We start from the raw sequence: 19,758 nt of genomic DNA on the forward strand, positions 1-19,758 counted from the left end.
GAGGAAAAAAGAAGCCTGGATCCCTACGTTCAGATGGCTGAAGTGTTTTATGCCTTGTTTTAGAGCTCTGCTCAATGTCTAACCACCTTACCCACTTTATCCCTTCAGTTCTGTAACCTATCCAACTGCACCCACTCGGAGAATGACGTATTGCCTTTCTTAATTTAAAATCTCCATTTAAATCATAGGCACTATCACAATATGGTCAGGATGATATTATCTCCATGCGTTTTCATAAAAGAGACGGTATTTTATTTCCCTTCTGTTTACTTTGCAGTACTCTCAGTGAGTTTAGTGCTAAATGAATCCACTGGAGCTAAAGGTCCTATTCAGTAAAATTACTGCCACACAGTTGTTGGTGCCACTACAGGTCTGTATTGTCCTGCCGAGCATCTCTCTGTCCTTCCCCAGTGCTCAAGGTGAAACATCAGAAAGAATTCTGCAGTCCGGTATGAGATCTTTGCTTCCCTTTCTCCAGTCAAATGAAGAAGTAATCTCATCAGGTTGAAAAGTGCTGACTAAGGATTTAATAAAGTGCCTGCAGATGTGTGTCATCTCTAAGGTATTCAACTCATGTAATGCAAAACAGTTCCACACTGAATGTGCTTATAAAATTCCATTTAACCATTGCAGAGCTCTGTTTTACTGTTCTCCGAGGAGTATTATCACACTTTTTTTTCCCCACCCTAATTTACAGCACCATGAAAGTTGAAACTCGGCGCTGCCAGTATCTGAGAATCCTCACAGTAGTAAGGTTTTATGATCCATAAACAATATCTACTTGACTGAATCCTAAACAGGAAGTCTGAGATGGCAATTACGGTTCTTTGATAGCACAATTCTATTTGTTTCTTATGCTCTTCTGGAGATAGCAGAGACACACAAAAATCCTCCAGCCACTTCTGACAATCAGTTCCTTTGTAGAGGAAGAACAGCAAAGAAACACTCCACGATTCAGGATATTTAACAGGAGAAAAGCTCAGAGTGCCTCATTGACTCCGGCAGCAGTTCCTGCCTGAGCAGGAGCCCAGGAACAGGCCCATTATTTATTAAAACCTCCTTAAACCAGCCTTCCTGCACGCCGTCCCTCACCCTGGCTCCTGGCCTCACGGCGAGCACTGCTCACGTGTTTCAAACCAGAAGGACGGTCAAACCCAAACTTGTTCAGTTTGCTTCTACCTGCACATCTCCTGCCCCAACAATGGGACCTTTCAGCTTGCACAGAAAGCCGGGGCTGTACACCCTCCCTATCTGTTTTTTGAATTAAGAAGTTAAACAAAAGTCCTCAAGGGCAAAGTTTAACACTGCGGAAGGAGGTTGTTAATGTGGAATCCAGAACTGGGTGTGACAGTTGGTTTATTTCTCTGGGCGATGTAGGTTATTTAAGGACATTCACACGTTTGAAACTCTGACAAACTCCACACGTAGGAACTTTGGCTTCCCCATACCCACTCAGGGCTCAGACCTGCTCTGTGCTAGCCATTTTCTTTAGGTTTCAGCCCAGTTTGGCTTCCTGGAGGCTGGACGGGTCGGTGCCATCAGGACTTCAAACGTGGCTGCCACGGCGCTGCGGCCGTTGCTGCCCCGGGCACGGCTGTGTGTGCAGGAAGCTATTGCTGCACAGGCCCAGGCGGGAAAACCCACCTTTGATAAGAGCCTAAATAAAAAAAAAACAGTACAGCTTTAGAGCTTGCCGGCAAAGCGGCTGTTTGGGCAGCTGAGCTGAACCCGAGCCATGACCACCGGCACCCACGAGGATTCATTGTGGCTCATCAGTTCGGTTGGTTGGTTCGGGGATGACCCTTCAGTCACCTCAAGAACTTCAAGGCTCTCACAAACATTAACCCCGGGAAGGTGAATTGGAGTAATGAGTCCTTCTGGTTGTAAAGGTAAAATGGGGATGTGAACAGCTATGCAGCAAACTGGTCCTTTTGGCATCACCTTGTGAGAGGTCCCGGGAAGGCTCTTCCCCACGATGCATCATGTGAAAGCAAGGGGCCAAAACTGGGGCTTTGATGCCACTTCAAAAGGGTTGCCAGGGTGAGGGAAGGCAGTGGCAATTCAGCTTCTGGTGGCTGGAGGGCTCCTGCAGATAAAGCAACTGCCTTTGGTTTACCCCACGTCTGAATTTATCCCGCTTTTCTAGTGCTTTCTCCAGAGTTTCTCCAGGCACGAAATTTGATCCTGCTGCATAGGAGCGAAAGGTGAATATTAAAAACAAGGTCACCTTTGTGCCTATGGAAGTTATTTTCTTAGAGCTGGGATTAATTATTTAGTAATTATATTTCCCAAAATGAAATACCAACAGGGATGTAAGTAGCACGTTGGTCATCCCCAAAGGGACATAAAACAGTGAGAGAATCTTCTGGTTGTCCAACATCCGCACCCAGGAGAGTCACACGCCCCACTATGAGCACATTTATACTGTCTTGAGGCAGATAAAACCCATCCCAGGAGGGACACTAGTCTCCAGGCGATGCATACAGTAGCTCTGCATCCCATAGTTTTTGCAGGAATGCCAGTTGTGGCAAACTGCATTAAATTACGTGCAATAATTTTGTAATATGGACTTTTGCCTGCTGACTATTAAAAATGTATAGTAGTCCAAACCACTTATCTCCTGGGACCAACAAACTCACTTCAGGCAAGATTTCTGCTTGGGTTCAAACCTCAAGTTGGGAACAGCTAGTGTTTTTAAATAAGTCACCCCAAACCCTCCCAAACCTATGAAAACACACTCATACAGTAACTCCTGCTGTTGTTCCAGACATCTGAATGTTCCAGTAAAGTGTCCCAGCTGGCCCCAGATGTTTCTTAAGTATAAAGCAATGCTCTGAGTGCTGGACCCCCTGCTGCCCTGACCTGGAGCTCAGCGGATTAAAGATTGACTGCGCTATGACATATTCGCATTTAGCCTGAATATAATACAGCAAAGACTTATCAATGGCAAATGTTTGAAATGTAACCCAGCCAGCAGAGTAGGCTGGCACACGGAATATAATGTATAAATAATGTATGGGAACTTAAGATCTAAATTAGATCTACAGGAAGAAAACTTTCCCCTTTCTCTGCCTCTAAAAGAAAGTTCTCTCACAATGAGGTCATTTTCCTGCCTGCCTTTCGGTTTGCAAAACTGCATTTAGGCAGAGGGTCTTCCCTTTTCTTTGGGGGACATTATAGTTTTCCTCCAGTTTTCTGAATAGTCAAGTGACGAAGTTAATTTATTTGTTAGTAAATTGACTCTGAAATCTGCAAAATAACTTCTAAACTTTGCTTGGTCGGCTGAAAGCTGACTGCAGCCCCGCTAAACTGCAAACCTTGCTGTTTAAAAAAAGAAAAAAAAAAGATAGTGGTGTGAAAGAGAGAGAGGAAAAAGAAAGGGAGAAAGAGAGAGAAACAATCCCATTTTGGTTTTTGTTAGAGGACGGCATACTACATAGATCAGAGACTTTTCAAAAAATAAAAACCCCCACTGTACACAAAGCACAGGAAAATGTGAGGAAAAAAGGAAAAACCTAAAAGCAGCTTAGAATGTGTTAACTCTGCCATTCTGTCAGCTTAAAGAGTATTTTATGCTTGATCAACAGCTCTCTTTTATTATGCTTTTCTTTCATTCATTCAAGACATCAAAGACCAGAACCACCAGTGTACCTGATCTACCAGAAGAACTTGTAAGGGTGTTCTAAAGAAACGGGGGTATTGGGAGCCAGACACCCCTGCGGACAAGGCAGTTCAAAGAGAATATTTCAACAATGATTACATTTTGTAAATCTTTGTACGAAAGACAGCTTATTTCCTGCTTTTTTCATGAAAAATAGATTCTATCCATTAAAGTGAGCCCACAGTATGAAAGTTACTTGAGATCTGAGGTACAGCAAGCGGATTAAGTGGAGGGTGAGATGAAATCTTTGAGAGAGACGATGGCTTTCTCTGATATTTGTTGCTGCCACAAGGTTTTCTGACTGGGATGGAAGGGGTTTTTTTATTATTATTTATTTGTAGACTTGCTGGTGGCAGCAGAGCCCTTTGTAAAAGCAAAATAAACCAAAATTAGCCAGAAAGGAAAATCGCAACAAATAAAAAGGATCTAATAAAACAAATGGCTGCAAAAAACCTTTTGACATGTTTAAAAGAAAAACTATATATGTTTGCCCCGCTCTAAAACTTGCAGGCGAGCCATTTAAATCCTGCAGACAACTCCCGAGTGCAGCGCACAGACCCAAGCCAGCTGTTTACTTTTCCAAGCCCGTAGTGGTTTCTGAATTGATAAACTATATAACCTCACACACACAGAAGGGATTTTAGCTATGCCAGACCTCATTGCTCTGTCCCGTTCTCTTTATGTGCTGTCACAGAATAAAAATGATCCTAACACAAACCCTGAAATAAGATCCTGCTCCAGAAAGGACATCTTTGTAGATATTTCCTGAGTTACTGCCAAAAGGGATTTTTTTCGCCCATTCATCCTTTCAAAATTTTGCTATAAACATAGCCAAAATTGTTCGGGAGTAATCAGAAATGACCAAAATATGACCCCCCCAGTCAAGTCCAGCTGCGGGGAGAAGGGAAGGAAGCTGCCCCGTGCCTGCGGCTGGGACAGCAGCCACCTCTGCCACCACACCTGGGTGACACCCGCTGGCATCGGCACCTCGCTCCCCCCGATACAGACTTTTCCAAGAGAAGAAGAAAACAGCAGGATGCAGGAATCAAAGAGGCAAAACCAACTTTAAAACCTGCCTCATGGTTTACATGCACTATGGCAATGTAAAAGCAAATGTGCTGCAAGGGGGGCTGAGTTCTGCACTTTACGCCTCGTTTTTAGACAGCCCCGTATTTTCCTCTGCTGGAAGCACAGTTAAATTTGCTCAAGAGCGGAGCAATTCCATGTTTCTTACACTAAATTTCACTCATTTCTTTCCTTTTAAGAAATAAAATGTGCATTGGGCCTTGGATCTGCTCTTAACTTCATGCCGGGAACTCCCGTGGCTATGAGATGTGGATGCAGTACACTAGCGCGAGTAAGTCAGTCTTCTTCCCCTCTCTCTCTCCTTCGTGTTTGCCTTCTCCCCCCCCTTTCTTCCTCGCCCCTCTTCTCTTCCTCCCTCTCCTTTCTGGTCTCTGCTGGCTGGGGCTCTGTTTTCGGCTCGGCTCGGCTGTGCTGGGCTCGGCTCGGTTCGGCCCGGCCCGGCCCGGCGGGCGCGGCGGGCGCTGCGTGTTGACAGCCGGGCCCGGGGGCGGGGCCAGCGCGGCCGCAGCCAATGGCCGGGGGGGGCCCGGGGACCCCCCGCCCCGCCCGGCCCGGGGGCGCGAGCGGTGCCAGTGGCCACGCCCACCGACTGACCACGCCCACGGCCCCGCCCACGGATCACCGCGCCCCCCCCATCGCCCCGGGGACACCCCGGACCCCCCTTCTGCAGCGACACGGGGGGACACCGGGACCCCAGGACGTGGGGACATGGCGGCACGGGGACACCGGGGCACGAGGACACGGGGACACCGGGACGCGAGGACACCAGGACATGGGGACACCAAGACACAGGGACTCCGGGATACAGGGCCAGTGAGACACTGGAACACCGGGAGATGGGGAACAATTGGGGGGGGTGGGGGGTGGGGGGGGGGGGTGGGGGGGGGGGGGGGGGGGGGGGGGGGGGGTGGTGGTGGGGGTGTGGTGGGGGGGGGGGGGGGGGGGGGGGGGGGCGGGGAGTGGGGGTGGGGGTGGGGGGGGGGGGGGTGGGGTGGGGGGGTGGGGTTGGGGGCGGGGGGGGGGGTGGCGGGGGGGGGGGGGGTGTGGGGGGGGGGGGTGTGGTGGGTGGGGGTTGGGGGGGGGGGTGGTGTGTTTGGGGTGGTTGGGGGGGGGGGTGGGGGGGGGGGGGGGGGGGTGGGGGGGGGGGGGGTGGGGGGGGGGGGGGTCAGTGGGGCCGCGGCAGAGCCTACAGGCACAGCCCCAGCCGCATCCTGTCAGGCGCCTCCCAGGCCCCATCCTGCCAGCCCAGCCCAGCCCAGTCCCCTTCCGAGTCCCAGTCCCAGTCCTTGTCCCAGTCCCAATCCTGATCTAATCCTAATCTCAATCCTAATTCTAGTTCCAGTCCAATTTAGTCCTGGTCCCACTCACAGTCCTGTCCAGTCGAAATCCCAGTCCCACTTCCCACCTAGTCTCTATCCAGTCCAGTTCTGGTCCCAGTCCCAACCTCAGTGTAGTCCTGCCCATCTAGTCCAAACCCCAGTTCCATTTCCACTCCAGTCCAGGTCCCAGTTCCGGTTCTGGTCCTAGTCCTAGTCCACTCCCAGACCAGTCCAGTCCCTTCCTAGTCCAACCCAATCCCATTCCAGTCCAAGCCCGAATCCAGTCCAATCCTGGTCCCAGACACAAAGATCAGTCCCAGTCCAGTCAGGGTCCCATCACTGTCACAGACCAGCCTAATCCCAGTCCCAGTCATGGTGCTGGTCCCAATCCAGTCTCACTGCAGTCCAGTCCAAGTCCCAATCCAGTCCTAATCCCAGTCCTGGGCCAAGTCCAGTCCAGGGCCAAGTCCCTGTGCCAGTTCAGTCCAGTCCCAGACCCAATCATGATGCTGGTCTGGGTGCCAGTCCCAGTTCCTGTTCAGTCCCAGTTCAGTTCCAGTCCCAATCCCACTTCCAGTCCCAATCCCACTTCCAGTCCAGTCCCAGTCCTAATCCCAATCTGTCCCGATCCCAGTTCTAGACCAAATCCCATTCCCAGTCCAGTCCTTGTTCAAATCTCACTCCCAGGCCTATTTCAATCCCACACAGTTAATTCCTGGTTCCAGTCTAGTCCTGGCCCTAGTCCGGTCCCAGTCTCGTTTCATCCGAGTTCAATCCCAGTCCCAGTCCCCTCCCAGTCCCGCCGCCCCCGGGCTCTGTCCCAGGTGCTGAAGCTGTCGCCGGCCTCGGCTCGGCTCTGCCGCTGGGCCGCGACCGCGGGGACCGACCGGACCCGAATGGACCAACCGGACCCGAATGGACCAACCGGACCCGAATGGACCGACCGAACCAGCTGGACTGACCGGACTGACCGGAGCCGACCAGACCGACAGGACCGACCGGCCCAAACGGCTTTGAATGGACCCGAACAGACCCACTGGACCCAAACGGACCTGAAAGGACCTGAACGGACCGACAGGACCCAAATGGACCCACCAGACCCCAGTGGACTGGAATGGACCGGCTGGACCGAGCGGAGCTCAGCCGAGCCGGGCGGGGGGGGCTGTGGGGCACGGGGGGGCTGTAGGGCTGGGGGACACCGTGCGCTGCAGGGGACACTGTGGGGTACAGGGGAGGGCTGGGAGGGAGGGGGGGTCTGTGGGGCAGGACAAGCTCTGACCCCTCCAGCTCCCCCCTGTCCCATGGCCCAGTCCCCGCCCCCGCGGGCAGGACAGCCAATCGGATGGGCGCTCTGCCGTGACGGACAGGCCTGCCCCGCCCCCCGGGGATGGGCAGGGAACACCCCGGGGCCGGGGGGCAACCCGGGACCCCCCCCGGGCGGGATGATCGAACCCCACTCCCCGTTCGGGGCCGGGGCCGCCCCCTCCGTGCCCCCCCCGGCGGTCCCCGGGACGTTCTCCCTGTGGTTCGACCCCCCCGCCGTGCCGCGGCACCCCCCCCGCGCCCCCCGGTCTCCCCCGCCCCGCAGGAAGGAACCGCCTCGCCGGCACCGGGCGCGGTTTCCCGTCGCTGCGGGAGCTGCGGGCCGAGCCCCCCGCGAACCTCCGGCGGGACCCCCCCGCCGGGCCCCGCGTGACCCCGCACCCCTCCGAACAGCGCTCCTGCCCCGGGGTCCCGTACTCGCGACCCTCGGGACCCCCGCCCCACTGCGGGGTCACCGCGCGACTCCCCCGCCACAACTGGGGTGACGTCCCCCCACCCCGCGCTGCTTCCCAGAGTGCCCCCCAAGGGAGGGTCAGGGGGTGCACCCCCCCTTCGCAGGGTGTCCCACCCCCAGGGGTGGGTGTCTGTCCGGGGGTCCCCGGGAGCGCCCGGCACGTCAACGGCCGGAACTGGGTGGAAGCGGCGGGAAATGGGGGGGTCCCGCCGGACATCCGCCCCACGGATGGCCCGGGGGGCTGGGAGGGCCCGGGACCCCCCGGAGCACCCAACTACCCGGCACAGAGCACTGGGGGGACACAGCTTCCTGTGGTCGGGATGGGGGTCCCTGCCACCACCATGGCCCCACAAGTGCTGTGTGTGCCCCCACGGGTGCCCCCACGGGTGCCTCCACTGTCCTGTGGGTGCGGTGTCCTCTCTCTGGGTGCCATCACTGCATCTCCAAGGTGCCAGGCTCCCCCCGGTGCCACATGTGTCCCCAAGTGCCATCTATCCCCCCCAGTGCCATGTCCCCGTGAGCTCCATGTGTGTGCCCCGTGTGTGCCCCATCTCTGCCGCGGTGCCGTGTCCCCCCAGTGCCGTGTCCCTCCTGGGTGCAATGTGTACCCCTAAGCTGCCATTTACCCTCCCCGGGTGCCACGTGTCCCCCCAGGGCCGTGTGTGCCCCCAAGTGCCACGTATGCCACCCAGTGCCACGCCACCTCCAGTGCTGTGTCCCCTCGGTGCCACGCGGGTCACCCACGGCCCCCCCAGTGCCATGTCCCCCACTCTGGGTGCCATCGCTGCTTCCCCACGGCCACGTACCGGGGTGCCGGGGATCACATTGGGTCCAAAGCCCCCCGGTGGGGTCCCCAGTGTGTCCCACACGGTGGTGGCAGGGGCGGGGCGGTGGCGGTGGCTCTGGAGGTGACGGAGGTGGCAGTGGAGGTGACGGAGGTGGCAGTGACGGGGGCGGTGGCGGTGCCCATTGTGCGCGGGGCGGGGGCGTCGCGGCCCCGTCACCACTTCCCCGGGCCGGAGGAAGCGGGAAGCGGCCGCTCCCGGCTCAGAGGGGCCGCGATGGGGAACCTGCCGGGGGTCCTGCCCGGGGCCCCCCGCGCCTGCCCCGGCCTCGGCCTCTGCTCGCGCCCGCGCGGCCCCGCGCCCGAGGACCCTCCTGTCACCGCTGCCATCGCCGCTGTCACCGAGCCCCCCGGGTGGGTGTCCAGGTGGGATGGACGGGGTGGGGTGGGGCGGGATGGACGGACGGGGCCCCGGGGCATCGGCGCCCACCCTGCCGCGGCCCAGAACCCGGACGGGGACCCCCCTCCTGGCTCCCGGGGACATCCCCCATGGCCGGAGCCCACTGGAGACGTGTCCCCGCTGTGGAGGTGTCCCCGCCGTGGAGGTGTCCCCGACGGGGTGGTACGCTTGGGTCACCGGGGCAGGACGCGATGCCCACCGGCAGCACAGCCCCGCTCCCACCGCCCGTGGCACGGCGCCAGTGTCCCCTGTCCCACGGCGTGGCCCTGGCAGCCCTTGGGACCCGCTGGGGTGCACTGGGACGGGTTGGATTTGGGGATGGGGACATATGGGGAGGGGGTGCATGGGGTCGGGTGAGGATAGAGGTGTGGGGACCCCCAGCCCAGTGGGGACAGGGATGGGAACGGGACAGGAGGTGTGTCCCCCCGGTGGCCCGGAGCCCGCTCTGACTCATGGCCATTGTTCACACTCGCACGAGGGCCAGGAACGCCCCGCGCCTCCCCATCCTCTGACCCCCTCAACTCCTGACCCCTCCGGCTCAGTCCTGCCTCCTGTTCCCCCATCCCCTGGATCCCTCTTCGGCTCAGTCCCCCCATACCCTGACCCCCAAATTGCTGCCCCCCAGTTCGGCACCCCCATCCTCTGACCCGCCCCAGCCCTTACCCTCCCGCCATCCCCCTGGGGCTGAGCCGGGGGCTCAGGACACCCCCGGCAGCAACAGGGGTCGCAGAAGTCCCCCCCCCCCCCCCCCCCCCCCCCCCCTTCCCTCGCCCGTGCCCCGGGGGTCGCAGCCCCCTCGGACTGGTCCCCACACCCCGGGGAGGTCCCGGAGTCGGAACCGCGAGAGCCCCCCCGTCCCCTGAGACCCCCGGCTGGCCCGCCCGTGCCCGGGCAGGGCTCAGGGGTGTCCCGTGTCCCCCCAGCCCGGCGCCCGCTCACCCGGCAGAGCCCCCGCGCTTCGCCCGCCTGAAGAACTGGGAGACGGGGAGCATCAGCTACGACACGCTCTGCGCCACCGCGGGGCAGGTGCGGGGCCGGGGGGCGCGGGGGGCGCGGGGATGGGGCCGGGGGTGGGGCTGGGGGGTGCCAAGATGGGGAGGCCCAGGGACGGGGGCACAGGGATGGAGGTTGGAGGGTGTGGGATGGGGTGCGTGTTGGGGGGCAGATTGGAGGGGCAAAGTGAGGGGGTAGAGTTGGGGGGAGTGCAGGTTTGGGGGGTGCAGGGCTGGCGGGGGGTTGTGACGGAGATTTGTCCCGGGGGTGCGGTTTGGGGAGTGCCGGGATGACAGACGCGGGCGAGGGGGGTGTGGGCGGGGATGCTGGGACGGGGGTTCTGTCCCGGGGGTCCAGGCAGGCCCCCGAGTGACACTGTCTCCCCCCCAGGAGCTGCCCTGCTCGGGGCAGCGCTGCCTGGGGTCCCTGGTGCTGCCGCGGCCGCTGCCCAGCCCGACCCCCGAGGGGATGCGACCCCCCGAGGAGCTGCTGGAGCTGGCCCGGGACTTCATCACCCAGTACTACGTGTCCCTGCGGCGGTGAGCAAGGGGGAGTCCCTGCCTCTGGGAGTGCTGGGTCCCCCCACAGGGGGGGTGCAGATGCAGAAGCCGTGGGAGGTGGCAGTGTCTGGGGGTGCTGGGGGTGTCCCTGTGCCTTTGGGGGTGCTGAGGGTCCCCCCCGCAGGGAGAACTCCCCGGCACACACGCAGCGGCTGCGGGAGGTGGCTGCGGAGATCGAGGCCTCGGGCTCGTACCGGCTGCGGGAGCCCGAGCTGGCCTTCGGGGCCAAGCAGGCGTGGCGGAACGCGGCTCGCTGCGTCGGCCGCATCCAGTGGAACAAGCTCCAGGTGCGACCCCACCCCTGAGACCACGCCCACCGCAACCCGTGGGGGCACCGACCACACCCCACCCCGTCCCCCCACAGGTGTTCGACGCCCGGGACTGCGCAGGGGTGGGGGAGATGTTCAGCCTCCTCTGCTCCCACATCCAGTTCGCCACCAACCGCGGCAACATCCGGTGAGTGCCCTCCCGGCCCCCCCGACCCCCGTTGCCAGAGGGGGTCTGTGACGGCCCCCCGATCCCCCCAGGTCTGCCATCACCATCTTCCCGCCGCGGGCACCGGGACGGGGTGATTTCCGCATCTGGAACCCGCAGCTGATCCGCTACGCCGGGTACCGGCAGCCCGACGGCTCCGTGAGGGGCGACCCCGCCAACGTGGACATCACCGAGGTGGGGCACCCCTGGGCCCCCAGACCACCCTCATCCCCCCTCTATCCCCTCTCCATCCCTCCCTTCATCTCCTCCTCCTTCGCCTCTCCATCCCCCCCTCCACATCTCCTCCAAACCCTCTCCATCCCTTCGTCCTCACTCCTCCACCCCCATCTCCTCATGCCCCCTCCATCCTTCCTCATCTCCCGCTCCATCTCCTCCCAGTTCCTGTGTCCCCAGACTCCCCTGCCTGGTGACCCCCCCTGACACTGTCCCCCCCAGCTCTGCATCCAGCACGGCTGGACCCCCGGGGGGGGCCGCTTCGACGTGCTGCCGCTGCTGCTGCAGGGCCCCGACGAGTCCCCCGAGCTCTTCCCGCTCCCCCCGGAGCTGGTCCTCGAGGTGCCGCTCCAGCACCCCACGTGAGTGGGGCTGCGACCCCCTGGGACACCCCTCCGGGCTGAGATCCAAGGGGGTCGTTCCTGGAGAGGGAATGGAGGGGATGGAGGGGATGAGAGGGGATGGAGGGGGCATGGAGGTTGGGACCCCCGCTTGGGACGTGGGGCTGTCGTGGGGCTGATTCCATCCCTGAGCGGGATACTGGTCTGCTGACCCCCTCCCTGGCTGGGATACTGGGAAACTGCCCCCTTCCCGGGCTGGGATGCTGCGATTCTGGTCCCTTCTGTCACTGGTATACTGGTCTGCTGGTCTCCTCGCACGGGACACCGGGAGTCTGGGTTGCTGACCTCCTCCCGGGCTGGACAGTGGGATATTGGGATGCTGATCCTCTCCCTGACTGGGATACTGGTCTGCTGACTCCCTCCCTGGCTGGGCACTGGGATACTGGGGTGCAGGTGGGATGGAGATTGGGGATCCAGGGTGGGGCCAGCGTGGGGCAGACGTGGGTCCGTGAGGGTCCGGCTGCAGCCCCCCCGTGCCCCCCCCAGGCTGGAGTGGTTCTCGGAGCTGGGGCTGCGCTGGCACGCGCTGCCAGCCGTGGCCAACCTGCTGCTGGAGATCGGGGGGCTCGAGTTCCCCGCGGCCCCGTTCAACAGCTGGTACATGGGCACCGAGATCGGCTCCCGCAACCTCTGCGACCGCCACCGCTACAACGTGCTGCCCGTGAGACCCCCACACCCCCCCAGCACCCTCTGGGACCCCACCAGAACCTCCCCAGCACCCCCCAGGACCGCATTGGGACCCCCCCAGGACCACTCTGGGACCACCCCTGGCACTCCCCAGCACCCAACCGGGACCCTTCTCGGGACCCCCTGGGACACCCCAAGGACTCCATATTGGGAACCTTTGGGACCCCCCCACTGGGATACCCCAGGACCCACCAGACCCTCCAGGATCTCCTCTGGGACCTTCACTGGAACCCCATTTGGACCCTTTGGACTCCACTGGCTGACACCCTCCGGCTGAGCCCCCTGCCCGACCCCCCCAGTGACCCCCCCCCCCTCCCGCCCACAGGAGGTGGCCCAGCGCATGGGGCTGGACACGGGGACCAGCTCTTCCCTCTGGAAGGACCGGGCGGCCGTGGAGGTGAACGTGGCCGTGCTGCACAGCTTCCAGGTGGGACCCCTGCCGGGACCCCCCCAGTGCCAGGGCAGCTCCCAGAGCCAGAACCCCCCTGTCAGGACCCCCACACTGCTGGGACCCTGCCCTCGGGACCCCCCACTGCCGCACCAGGGGGACCCCCACCCCTCCGTGACACCCCCACCGTGTCCCGGGGAACCTCCCACCGCCACGATGCTGAGACCCCCACAACTCCCAGACCCCCACACTGTCACGCCAGGGGGGCTCCCACAGCACTGGGACCCCCGTCACCACGTCACACGGACCCCGACACCCCCAGGGCCCCCCCGCTGCCACACTGCCAGGGGGGACACCACTCCCTCCCAGAGCCCCCAGCCCCTGGCCCTGCGGGTGGCCCAGGTGCCCATTGCCCCCCTGTCCCCACAGGTGGCCCAGGTGACCATCGTGGACCACCATGCGGCCACCGAGTCGTTCGTGAAGCACCTGGCAGCGGAGGGGCAGGCACGGGGGGGGTGTCCCGCGGACTGGGCCTGGATCGTGCCCCCCCTCTCGGGCAGCCTCACCCCCGTCTTCCACCAGGAGATGGTCAACTACCAGCTGCGGCCTACCTTCCGCTACCAGGTGGGACCCTCCCCACAGCCCCTGCCCACCTTCCCCTTCCAGGTGGGACCCTCCCCACAGCCCCCAGGACACGCCACAGCACCTCTCGAGCACCCTGTGGGACCCCCACGGCACCAGCTGAGGGTCTCCCTCAGTCCCCTCAGGACTCCTCCAGCCCCCCCATGACCCCCTAAGCTCCCTCTGCCTCCCCAGCCCCCCACACAACCCCCTGACCCCCAGTTCCCCCTATGACCCCCGGCCCACTTTTCGCTACCAGCTGGGTCCAGCCCCACAGCCCCCCGACCCCTCTGCCCCCCAACCAACCCCCCCATGGCCCCTCTGCCCCCCAACCAACCCCTCCCCCCCACAGCCCGATGCCTGGAAGGTTTACGTGTCCAAAGGCACCACCGTCACACGGAGAAAGACCTTCAAGGAAGTGGCCAAGTAGGTGAATCCCGGGATCCCAGGGATCCCACGGGAATTCCGGGATCCCACGGTGATCTCATTGTGATCCTGGGGATCCCACAGTGCCGTCAAGATCTCGGCCAAGCTGATGGGACAGGTGATGGCGCGGAGGGTGAAGGCCACCATCCTCTACGCCACCGAGACCGGGAAATCCCGGACTTACGCTTGGAATCTGTGCCAGCTCTTCCGACGAGCCTTTGATCCCAAGGTTTGCAAGGAAAAAAGGGGAATTGGGGCGTCTCCCCTCACCCAAACCCCCTCCCCTTGGCCAAAGGCGAGGGTGAGCGGAGACACCGAGTGAGAGGATCCCAATCCTGGATTCCACGAAGGTGCTGTGCATGGACGAGTATGACGTGGTGGCCCTGGAGCACGAGACCCTGGTCCTGGTGGTCACCAGCACGTTTGGGAACGGGGACCCTCCGGAATGTGCTGAGGTTGGGATGGGATTGGGATAGGGATGGGATGGGGATGGAATTGGGATAGGAAAGGCATTGGGAAAGGGTCTGGATTTGGGGTTGACATTCCGTCCCCCCCAGAGCTTCTCCAAGGCACTGATGGAGATGACATCGCCGTACACCGGCACCTCCCAGGCGGAGCCGCCCATGTGAGCACCGGGGGGGCTCGGGGGTCCCTGCTGGGACCAGGGGCTGGGGCAGGACCCCCCCGAGCCCCTCTCACCCCCTGACCCCCCCAGGAGCTACAAGCTGCGGTTCAACAGTGTCTCCCAGTCCGACCAGCTCGTGGCCTCCTGGAAGAAGAAGCGTCGGCAGCTGAGCAACACGGACAGCGCCGGGACGCTGGGAGCGCTGCGGTACCGCGGCACGGCGGGGGCATGCTGGGAGCCCTGCCGTGCTGGGGCCATGGGGGTGGGCCCTGGGATGGGCATGGGATCGGCATAGCCACAGATATGGCGACGGGCACCGGGATGGGGACGGGCACCCCACCCCCACCCCTGTGTGTCCTCACATTCCCTGAGTATCCCACCCCCTCCTTGGGTGCCCCCACCCCCACCATCCCCGCATGCTGAGCATTCCCTGCTCCCCCCCACCCTTGGGTGTCCACCCTATCCCTGAGTACCCCTCGTTCCTAGGTACCCCCCATCCCTGGGCACCTCACATCCCTGGATGCCCCCTATCCCCATCCCTGGCTGTCTCCTGTCTCCTGTCTCCTTACCTGGGCACCCCACCAGCCCTGGGTCCTCCCAACACCCCTGGGCACCCCACACCGTCACCCCTGGGTGCCCAAACCCCGGCTCTGAGGACCCGCCCCCCTCCCTGCCCCAGGTTCGCGGTGTTCGGGTTGGGGTCCCGGGCGTACCCCCATTTCTGCGCCTTCGCACGGGCCGTGGACACACGGCTGGAGGAGCTGGGGGGGGAGCGGGTGCTGCCCCTGGGCGAGGGCGACGAGCTGTGTGCCCAGGAGGAGTCGTTCCGCACCTGGGCACGCCAGGTGTTCCAGGTACGGGGCTGGGGGGCCAGGAGGAGTCATTCCACACCTGGGAACACCTGGTGTTCCAGGTATGGGGGTCTGGGGGACCCACCAGCCCCCCTCCCTCGGTGCCCACCGTGTCCCCCCCGTGCCCCCAGGCTGCCTGTGAGACCTTCTGTGTGGGGGACGGGCCGGGGGGGGCCGAGGAGCTGTTTGCCCCCCCGCAGGGCTGGAAGCGCCAGAGGCACCGGCTGGTGCCGCAGCCCCAGGCCACCGAGACCCTGGCTGGTACTGACCCCCCAGCACCCCCTGGCATCCCCAAGGACCCCCCAACCCTCTGCATCACCCTCCACCTGCCACCAGCATCTGCCCCACGGCTCCCTCGGGGACACCCCACAGCAACAGCCCCCTCCGAGCACCCTGTGGGACCCCCTCACACCTCACAGCTCTGGGGGGTCACCCCACAGCCACCCTCCAGGGACTCCTTCAGCCCCTCCGTGACCTCCCCAGGATCCCTTGGCACCCCACCAGCCCTCCTGTCACCCCATGACTCCTCAGCCCCCCGTGTCCCCCCATGACCCTGCAGTCCCCCCAAGTCCCCCCATGTCCCCCCAAACCCCTGTTCTTCCCCAGCTCTCTGTGACTCTCCAGTCCCCCTATGACCCCTCAGCCCCCCATATCCCCCAGCCCCACATGTCTCCCTGTGTCCCTTTGTGTCCCCCCATGCATCCCCAGCCCCCCCACACCCTCCAGTGCCCCCCCATGACCAACCAGTTGCCCCATGACCACCAGCCCTCCGTGTATCCTCAGCTCTCCGTGTCCCTCCCACACATCCCCAGCCCCCCGTGTCCCCAGCCCTCCCATGATCCCCCCCGTGCCCCCCAGGTCTGTCCCACCTGCACAAGCGCCGGGTGTTCCCCTGCTCGGTGCTGTCTGTGGAGAACCTGCAGAGTGAGGAGTCCAGGTGAGACCCCCGGACAGTGACACCCATCTCGGCCCCCCCCCTCCCGGGACCCCCCTACCTTGGGACTCCCCCAACCCTGGGCACTCATTCCAGGACCCCCGTTACTGGGAACCTCCATCCCTGGACCCCCATCCCCGCCCTCCCCCAAAACCCTGGGTCCCCCCAACCCTGAGCCCCCTCATCCTCAGGGTCCCCATCCCCGGGACTCCCCGATCCCAGAACCCCCCCAACCCCGGGACGCCCCATCTCCAGACCCCCCGCACCCCACAGCCCCCCATCCCTGGGACTTTCCCCCCCCGTGTTCCACCCCCGCCGCGCTGACCCCCCCGTGCCCCCCAGCCGGCAGACACTGCTGGTGCGGGTGGGCTGCGAGGGGCAGGAGGGGCTGCGGCACCTGCCCGGGGACCACCTGGGCGTGTTCCCCGCCAACCGCGAGGAGCTGGTGCGGGGGGTCCTGGAGCGCGTGGAGGACCCGCCGCCCCCCGAGCAGCCGCTGGGGCTGGAGAGCCGCGACGGGGACCCCGCAGGTACGGGGAGGGGGACACAGAGGGGATGGGGGGACCCCGCAGGTACGGGGAGGGGGACACAGAGGGGATGGGGGGACCCCGCAGGTACGGGGAGGGGGACACAGAGGGGATGGGGGACCCCGCAGGTACGGGAGGGGACACAAGGGGGAATGGGGAATCCCAGCAGGTACGGGAGGGGACAGGGGATGGGGGAACCCACCAGGTACAGGAAGGGGGACACACGAGGGGATGCGTGGACCCACAGGTACGGGGAGGGGGACACCAGAGGGGATGGGGGGACCCGCCGCAGGTACGGAGGAGGGGACAACTATGGGATGGGGGACCCCGCAGGTACAGGGAGTGGGGACACGGAGGGGGTGGGGAGCCCCGCAGGTACTGGGAGGGGACATCAGAGGGATGTGGGACCCCCGCAGGTACGGGATGGGGACCAGAGGGGATGGGACCCCGCATGTACGGGAGGGGGACCAGAGGGTATGGGAAACCCAGCAGGTACGGGGAGGGGGACACAGAGGAATGGGGGGACCCCGCCATAGTTACTGGGGGGAGGGGGACACAGAGGGGATGGGGGACCCCGCGGTACGGGGAGGGGGATACAGGAGGGGATGTGGGACCCAGCGTACGGGGAGAGGTGACAATAAGGGGTTGATTGGAACCCGCAGGTACGGGGAGGGGGACACAGAGGGGATGGGGGAACCCGCAGGTACGGGGAGGGGGACACAGGAGGGGTGGGGGGAACCCCGCAGGTACGGGGAGGGGGACACAGGAGGGGATGGGGGGACCCCGCAGGTACGGGGAGGGGGACACAGAGGGGATGGGGGACCCCGCAGGTACGGAGCGGGACAGGGGAAGGGGGGGACCGGCAGTACGGACCGAGACGGGGGGAGACAAGGAGGACCCCGCCGGTACGAGCAGGGGCTGAGGCTTGGGAAGGAGCTGGGAAAGGGGAAAGGGTGGGGGAAGGAGAGGAGGAGGAAGAGGAAGGATAGGGGGAAGGGGCTGAGAAAGAAGAAAGGAGAAAGAGTTGGGGAAGGGGCTGGGAAGGGGGTTGGGAAGGGGGCTGAGGAGGGGGCTGAGGACGGGGAAGAGGAAGAGGCTGGAGTTGAGGCAGGGGCTGGGGAGGAGGAAAAGGAAAAAAGGAAGAGAAGGGGCTGGGGAGGGGCAGGAGGAAGAGGAAGGGGCTGGGGAAGTGGGGGAGGGGCAGGACAGGACTGAGAACCCCTTTCCACCCCCACCCCGCAGGCGGGTCCCCCCCCGGACCACGCTGGGTGCTGCAGCCGCGGCTGCCCCCCTGCACCCTGGCCCAGGCTCTCACCTTCTACCTGGACGTGGCGGCCCCCCCGACCCCGCAGTTCCTGCAGCTCCTGGGCTCGCTGGCGCGGGACCCCGCGGAGCGGGAGCGGCTCCAGCGCCTGGCGCAGGTGAGGGGCGTCCCCCCGGGGACGGGGGCTGGAGGAGCAGGAGGCTGGGATGCTGGGATGTTGGCCCCGTCCATGGCCGGATACTGGGATGCTGGGATGCTGATCCCATCCCCAGCTGGGATACTGGGATGCCACCCTGCCAGGGTGACCGCTGGTCCCTTTGTCTGGGTGCCGGGTGAGTGTCCCGGACCGGGTCCCCGGTGTCCCAGCCGTGTGCCAGGCGCGGGGTCCCAGCGGGTGCCGTGTCCCCGTGTCCCGGCCGTGTGCCCGCAGGACGCGCGGCTGTACGAGGAGTGGAAGTGGTTCCGGTGCCCGACGCTGCCGGAGGTGCTGGCCGAGTTCCCGTCCGTGGCTCTGCCGGCCGCGCTGCTGCTCTCCCAGCTCCCGCTGCTCCAGCCCCGCTACTATTCCATCAGCTCCGCGCCCGGCGCCCACCCGGGCGAGATCCACCTCACCGTGGCCGTCGTCACCTACCACAGCGAGAGTGAGCGGGGACAGGGACGGGCACGGGGCCGTGGGGGCTTCCAGGGCATCTCCAGGGTCCTCGGGGCCCCTCCAGGGTTCCCAAACCATCTCCAGTGTCCGCAGAGCATCTTCAGGTCCTCCGTCCCCCAACCCTGCCCGGGGAGGGGGGGACAGGGAGGTGTCCCCAGCCCCTCTGCGGGAGGGCTCTCTGGGGGGCTGCCTTTTGGGGTGCCGCCTGCCGCAGCCCCCACAGACCCTCCCGGTCCCCACAGACGGGCAGGGCCCTCTCCACTACGGCGTCTGCTCCACGTGGCTGGCGCGGCTGCAGCCGGGGGACACGGTGCCCGCCTTCATCCGGGGGTAAGAGACTGCCCCCCGGTCCGCCGGCCTGCGCCCCCTCCTGCTCCCTGCCTGCTCTCCCTGTCCGCTCCCTGTCGCCCTCTGCTCCCCTGCCTGGCCCCGCGCTCGCCCCCCTACATGTCCCTGCCCGCCCCCGCTCCCCCCGACTACATCTCCCGGCATCCCCGAGCAGGGGCCGGTCCCGGGGCTCCCCCGGGTCCCGCCGCCGCCGGCCGGGTTGGTCCCGGGCCCCCCCGGTGACACCCTCACCGTGCAGGGCCCCCTCGTTCCGGCTGCCGCCCGCCCCCGACACCCCCTGCATCCTCGTGGGCCCCGGCACCGGCGTCGCGCCTTTCCGGAGCTTCTGGCAACACCGGCTGCACCTCCTGCACACCGAGGGTGGGGCCAGGGCTGGACAGGGGCAACAGGAGAGCGCGGGGACAGGGGAGGGCTGGGGACAGTGGGACATGGGGGGGGGACAGGTGGATGGGGGACTTGGGGAGGGGGTACATGGAGATAGGGACAACGAGGGCATGGGGGACAGGGGAAACGGGGATGGGGGGGACAAGGGGGACACGGGTATGGGGGGCACAGGAACACAAGGTCATGGTGGCACTGGGGTGTGGGACAAGGGGCATGGGGACTCTGAGCATGGTGTTGGGGATGTGGGGACATGGGGAAGGGGGGGAGGCCCGGGACATGGGGATGGGGTGATGTGGACATGC

The 19,758-nt window shown here is 63.6% G+C and overlaps 1 protein-coding gene across 1 annotated transcript; it reads left to right on the forward strand.

Moving 5' to 3' along the window:
* Positions 1-8,787: 8,787 nt before the first annotated feature.
* Positions 8,788-16,323, forward strand: LOC113992801 (nitric oxide synthase, endothelial). Its single transcript, XM_039390575.1, has 18 exons — positions 8,788-9,041; positions 10,011-10,113; positions 10,471-10,619; positions 10,765-10,927; positions 11,005-11,096; positions 11,168-11,309; positions 11,571-11,710; positions 12,236-12,410; positions 12,762-12,863; positions 13,254-13,448; positions 13,798-13,871; positions 13,956-14,100; positions 14,222-14,326; positions 14,429-14,496; positions 14,587-14,703; positions 15,176-15,350; positions 15,479-15,608; positions 16,206-16,323. Exons 1-18 carry the CDS (start codon positions 8,905-8,907, stop codon positions 16,286-16,288), a joined length of 2,295 nt encoding a protein of 764 aa, XP_039246509.1. The 5' UTR covers positions 8,788-8,904; the 3' UTR covers positions 16,289-16,323.
* Positions 16,324-19,758: the final 3,435 nt, after the last annotated feature.

This window comes from Pipra filicauda, unplaced genomic scaffold (genome assembly GCF_003945595.2).
Source record: "Pipra filicauda isolate LSUMZ 115617 unplaced genomic scaffold, ASM394559v2 scaffold1282_size24313_pilon, whole genome shotgun sequence".
Classification (NCBI taxonomy): Eukaryota; Metazoa; Chordata; class Aves; order Passeriformes; family Pipridae; genus Pipra; species Pipra filicauda.